The sequence below is a fragment of the Quercus robur genome, chromosome 10 (assembly GCF_932294415.1).
Source record: "Quercus robur chromosome 10, dhQueRobu3.1, whole genome shotgun sequence".
Taxonomy (NCBI): domain Eukaryota; kingdom Viridiplantae; phylum Streptophyta; class Magnoliopsida; order Fagales; family Fagaceae; genus Quercus; species Quercus robur.
In genome coordinates, this window is record NC_065543.1 from 10,443,730 (window position 1) to 10,450,635 (window position 6,906).

Genomic DNA, 6,906 nt, shown 5'->3' on the forward strand with positions numbered 1-6,906 from the left:
AAAATTTTTCAAGTAAATCATGAAAACTAATGGCTTACCCATTAGAGCCTAAATCGATAGCTAAAACGGTGGCTCTGGCAACTGGATTGCTGTGAATCGCCACCATAGCAATGTCTCCAGTTACCAGATCGACAACACTGATGGCTATGTCTCCAACCATCAGAACAACAATTTTGGTTATCAACCCTCCATAAAAAAAAATGATATCTCCAATGGCCGAACCTTCGACATCGGTCGTTAGAACAACAATTCTAGCCACCAGACCACTAGAACTGGTAGCCAGAGTATAGATTCTGACCATCAGACCCTCACATCAATCATCAAAGTGGCGGCTTTGGCCACTAGACCGGTGACCTAGCCACCAGATTGGATGAAGGAAGCCATTGAATGTTTTTGTAAAATATTTTGCCAAATTTTTAAAGGTAAAACATTTTACAACTTTTTATAAATGATTTTTTATGTAGGACAGAATCTAAAATTTATTATTTGTAATTCATTAATTTTGTTATTTTATGTAATTTATGTTATTTTAGGTTTAGGGAATTTATTTCCTTATTATTATGTATTTTTAATGCTATTTATAGTCAAATTAGAGTTCTGTGTGTTTCCTAATTGCCCTAGGTTTTCTTTTGTTGAAGTTCACAGTGCACCACACGAATTATTGAATTAGCAGTTCCTTATGTATCTGCACACGGAAAAAAGATTTAATCACTGTCCTTACTCCGTACGATTTTCAACAGCTCTTGCACATTGGCCACTGGCAATACTGCTTCATAACATGGCAATTTCAAACAGTTTGACCACACAATCAGATAGAAAATGTTAGGGAACCACTTATTAATCACAAGGCATTTGAAGCTACAAAGATAAGTGGCCAAGTCATTTAACTACCAATATAGTTACACAATCGTAAATCAAGTCACCCGTCTAATACACCACACTTAAATAAATACAAACCCCAATAATCTGTTTCAGCAAAATCAAGTTTAAGGCCTTAACTAGCTAAGGGGTAAGGGAGGGTGGCAATGTGGTTATGAGCCACAGTACCAATCCATAGCTTCCCATTTGCCTCTTTAACTTCACTCACTAGCTTCATCACCACGCCCTTTCGATCCTCAAGAACTTCCAAAATCTCCCCTTTCTCATTGAAAAGTGAGATTACCGTATACATCCTCATCCCCATGAATCGGGCTAATAAACTCATTCGGATTGGTAACCGGAAGTAGAGACTTCGTATCCATGGATTGTTTGTGAGAAACTCTTGTGCAGCTGTCCTGCAACAATCTATTGCTACCCAGAACTGGCCTTTCTCATTTATTCTTACATTGTCTGGGAAACCTGGCAGGTCTGCAACAAGTTCTGTGATTCCAGATTTTGGACCTTCCAACCAGTATCTCATTAGCCTGTCACAGTGCAAATGCAGAATGTATAATGGAATTAATGTCATTACATAGTTTTTGTGCTATACTCAAGAAAAATAGGTGGCTGGCTTCTAAATGTCCAGCTTAGTAACAGATTTGCAGGACTTCAACAGAGAAATTTTGATGTGAATACTCTTGTATTTTTATATAGTGGTGAAATTGGTAGCTCATAATAATTTGCTTGATTGTCTGAGAAATACCAAACAATTTGGTCCGGGTGAATGTGAATGTGATTGTGGATGAGAAATTATTAATTGGCCCAAAAGTTAAACCGTTAGGAAATAGTGAATTTAAATGGGAGGTAAGAGTGTAGACATGTTTTAAATCTAGATCTCCTGCTTTCATACCCAAAAAAATTACCATTTGTCTCAAAAGCATAAACTATATAAAATTATGAATTTAATTATTTAACTATAATTCTAAAATAGGCATCTTATACATCTCATTTATTATGAATCATTTGAACCATATAGAAATTAATTGACATTGTTTAAGGAGAGAGAAAAAGAGGGGGGGGGGGGGGTGGTGGGTGTTAAGTACCTGCAGTTGGTGGTTTCAGTATAGAGGAGGAAGGTTTGATCCCTAGATAATTGAACTCCATTTGGAAAAGCCAAGCCCTCCAGGACAACATGAGTTGTTTTAGTAGATGGATCATATCTGAGAAGCCTACCAGTGGCTTCTCCTTCCAACAATATAAAGAAATGGTCCCTGCAACAAGAAAATTTAATATGCTTCAATGTTTGGCATATTGAAGGATGTTTTATAAATTCAAATGGTTTTAATATATGCACTTGTACACTTACACTCTGTTATATCTTTTGCTAGTGTCTGTGAAGAAGATGGATCCATTAGTATGAATGTCAAGGTCATTAGCGAAGAGAATAGGCTTCCCTTCTACGTGGGTTGCGAGAGGTCTTGCAAGTCCTCCTTCAGGTCCAACAACCAGAAGGCCATAATAAGCATCGGCTATGTACAAATCTCCACTCTTTTTGTCGAACCTTAGACCAAGGGGACGGCCACACTTTTTCTCATGCTTCCAATGCTTAGATGTGGTTGAGTCAATGCCTTTATCACAAAGCTTCTCTGACCTTTTAAGGGCCAAATACAATTAGAATGTGTTAATGGTATCATCGAAATAATTGACATGTTAGCATTAAATGTGTCTAACAATACTTTGTTGGGTAAGTAAGAGCTTCCAAATCAAGGCAACACATAGTTAACCAAAATAAGGCTACATAGAACATAAAGCGACTAAAAACAGCTTTTACACTGAAGTATTCTATATAGTAGTATGAACGCTAATTTCAAGTTTCTAGGGAGACTCACCAATTTGTTGTTACAAGTGCAAATGTCTCCCACCCAACATTTTCACCCATCCATCTAACAACGCGTCCATCAGCTAACCCTGTGTAAGGACCACGCCCCAAATGATCGAACTCCAATGATTCAGGGCCAAAAACTTCATCTTCAAACACCAAATTTCCAAGTCCTAACCGGCTTTGATTGTCTCTAGGCCAGTTCATCATGACTTGCTTGTATGGTGCAATGTTGTGCTTTACAGGCTTAAATTCATGGCCTCCTACTGGACCCATATGAAATGGGTCCATTATCACAAAACCCAAGGCTAGAACAAGAATAAGAAGGACTGGATGCTGCAATAATGTTTCATCTTTGAGTGGAAATTTCTTCTCCATGTTTGGATGTTGAAGAAAGAGAGATCAAGTACTATGGTGATCTATCTCACTTAATAGGATTTCACAAGATTTGGGTTGTGAACGGAGGATAGTACTTTAGCTTGGTAGAATTTCATATGGTAAGAATTTGAGAGCATGCATTGTTTGTGATAGATATGCGGTTGGGAGTAGGTTGGCTCTTGTTAGCCATGTTTTTAGCATTCTTTCTTATTGTTGGCAAACAAACAGAATGTATCATTTCCTTATGAGAAAGGATATAGATTTTTAGCCTTAAAAGTTTTCTAACCAGTTACTTGAGAAATGATCACGAAAACTAACCATTTGTATCTAAATTCTTGAACCAAAGTACTTTCTAAAGATTTACTATGCAACTAACTGTGATTGCTTCCTCTATGAAAAATGTCATCATGAGCCAGCTTCTTTGAAGATAGTGACTCAAAACTGACAGGGCTCATAATGTGGATGTTTTTTCCTTTATGGGATCTTATGGACCATGCAGCAGAAACATTTTGAGAAAGAATACTGCTATACTTTAGCTACATTCACTTGCGGTACCATTCAAGATGTGGTCAATAGTCTGATTTCCACATTGGAATGGATTGGTGATGAAAGTGGAAAAATAATTTCCTTTCAAAAAGATGCTTAACTGGTTGAATACATATATGCTGAGACAATTAATTGGCCTAGCTTAGGGTTACAATGGATGATCCAAAACTATGAACCAATCTAGCTTAGGGTGACAATGGATGATCCAAAACTATGAACCAACCCTAACCCGTCCAATTGATAAATGTGTTTAATAGACCCATTTATTGCCATTTTATTCTTTCTTTCTTTTCTTTTTTTCCTACACCCTATAAAACAAAACAAACAAAATCCTGAAAATAATCAAAATATCCATAAAACTATCAAAATGCTCCACAAAATCCCTGAAAAAACCAAAAAACCCTTGAAACCTTATTTTTGTCATTTTGGAGATTTTATGGTTTAAAGAGGGAAAATTTTCAATTATTCATATATTACCACATCATATCATCGAATTTGTGTAACACATTCAAAACGGCTAAATATGAAATGTCATGTTCTATTTAGTGGGTCAATACTGTTTTTGTTTAGAAACTAACATCAATATACCAAATGTCACCAAATAGAAATTATATATATATTTAAAAAAAAAAAAGCCTATCACATATTGATTTTTAATTTAAAATTGATATAATTGTGCCAATTAAACATTCCATATATTGCCTAAAAATGAAAATACTTTGTTAAATCAAATAAATACCACACGTTTGCAGTCATTGTTTGCCTTAATAGATCTTTGAACACCTTGTACAAAAGTGAAATGTAGCAATTGTTAGGTATAATTCTAGCTTAATAAAAGCCAGCCTTTAAAACTCAAAAGAAATCTATAATTTATTAGAAATTTGAGAAGTTCTTAGAGAAGTATTTTATTTTACATTCCATTTGTTTTGACATTAATATATATATATATATATATATATTTTAAATGGGTCATTTTTGATCTATTGCATTTCGATCAATCCAAAATAAGCTCAATCAATTGAAATCCTTCACGTTCGAGTGATCTACTAGCTATCAAACTTACAAAAACCTAGAAACTATATACAAAACTTTGGTAGCGATCCTGTCTTTAATAAACTTACTTCTAAACTTACTTATTTTGTTCATGGTTGCCAACCTAAAATCTAGAATAAGGGAAATAACCATGGTCTATCAGTTACCCCTATCACACCTCAACTAAAGAATTGAAACTGGAGGTAATGGAGGAGATAATCATCATAAGCATTAGGCCACACCAACCCCAGCCCTAAGTACGAGAGAAGTTGAAAACCCTAACACTTGTTATATTTACTTGAGATTTTGGGTTTGTGAGTTCTGACTTAAGCAATTGAGAGGATTTGGCAAGCACTACAATGATATCACTCTGATTGAGAGTTTTTTTTTTTTTGTGTGTGTGTGTACTTCAACTGGTAAAGTTTCTGATAGTTGTATAAGAGATCTGGGGTTCAATCTCCGCCTACATCAAAAACTAATTGATATCTTGGTCTGATGTTAAAAATCTATCATTAGGAGCAAACACTATAGGTTGAAACTCTCTCTAAAAATAAAAGACTCAAATCTATAACATCATTTAAAAATATATAAATATATATATGTATATAAATATATATATATATATATATATTTATATATATATATATATATATCTATATATCTATATATGTTGTCAATGGGCCTCCCACTTGGATTATTACATTTTTAGAGGTAATGCTTGTTATTTATTTATTTCTGTTTGCAAATAGTTAATATACAAAAGAAATTATCTTTACGTGGTTTTTAATAATATTATAAAATAAATAGATTAGAAGTGATGTATAAGAATATTCGGTCGTTAACTAGTGGATTATATTGTGTGAGGAAAAGAAGAAAAGCTAACCATAGCATTACTGCATTAGCTAGATTAAGACTTCGTATTGAAGACGTGCTTGTTGGTCTCCCACTTGGAATATATATATATAGAAAATGTTTTTTCTTAATCCTAAAATACTAGCACAAATATTTGGACTAAATATAGAATTGTTACCTTCTCAAATAAATAAAGATTCTTTTCATTGACCTCCCAAGTTGCTATTTTTAGTTTCTCAATAATAAAAATTTGCTATTTTTTATGTAGGCACTAATTAATTGTAAAATATTCATACAACTAGTTATATTAATTACAAATCATATCTTTATAAATTTTTATGTAAGAATTTGCTTCTTAATCTTAGAATACTAGCACAAATAGTTGGACTAAATAAATATTCTGTTCATTGACCTCCCAAGTTGCTATTTTTAGTTTCTCAAAATAAAAACTTGCTTTTTTATTTTTTATTTTTATGGAGGCACTAATTAATTGTAAAATATTCGTGCAACTAGTTATATTAAATACAAATTATATCCTTATAATTTATTTATATATATATATATATATTTTTTTTTACGGAAGAAGTTCTGTCTCACTCTTTTAATCTTGCACGAATAGTTGGACTAAGTAATGGTAATTGGTTTTTTTTTTTTTTTTTTTTTTTTTTTTTTTTTTTTTTTGAGAAAAAGATAATTGGTGTTCAATATAACTATTTGCACAAAAATTTTACAATTAATTAGTGTGTCCATAAAAAAATAGTAACTTGGGAGGTCAATGAACAACATCTTTGATATAAATGATAATTATAGAAACATAACATTTTCACAACAAATTTTATGTAACAAAATAATTAATAATGTTAATGATAGATTTAAATGAAAACTAATTACAGATTTTCACATAAAATTTTATTATGAAAATGTTGTGACTGTAATATTCATTTTAGTACAAAATGCATATGCACATATCCCTAAATCATGCTTGTACGAAAGGGGAAAATAAAGCTAATTTTTAAAGAGTTTTTGTTTGTTCCTAAATCTATTTCTAAGAGGTTTGGTGAAGATCTGGAGCAAAGCTTGCTTTTCATAGTTTTCAACTTCTCAGTAGGCTCATCTGTCAACACATCCCGTCCTTATCCCTTTTTTTATTTAAGAAAGATCCCGTCCGTACTTGCTTTTCATATGTATGTATAAAATATTTATATTTAGAATCATAAGCAGAAAGTGCAAAACATAAAATTACTACGTGCAGTACATAAAAATTAGTTAGGAAGAGTTAAACATAAAGATCATAAATTCTATTAAGAAATCATCATGGAGAACATTGAAACTTTTAGCCAACAGTTGATTTCCATTAATTT

At 32.6% G+C, this 6,906-nt stretch overlaps 1 protein-coding gene across 1 annotated transcript; it reads right to left on the bottom strand.

The window, feature by feature from the left end:
* Positions 1-813: 813 nt before the first annotated feature.
* Positions 814-3,494, bottom strand: LOC126703119 (protein STRICTOSIDINE SYNTHASE-LIKE 13). The gene is made up of 4 exons (XM_050402036.1): positions 2,748-3,494; positions 2,225-2,509; positions 1,962-2,129; positions 814-1,403 (listed from the first exon to the last, which is right to left on the bottom strand). Exons 1-4 carry the CDS (start codon positions 3,113-3,115, stop codon positions 995-997), a joined length of 1,230 nt encoding a protein of 409 aa, XP_050257993.1. The 5' UTR covers positions 3,116-3,494; the 3' UTR covers positions 814-994.
* Positions 3,495-6,906: the final 3,412 nt, after the last annotated feature.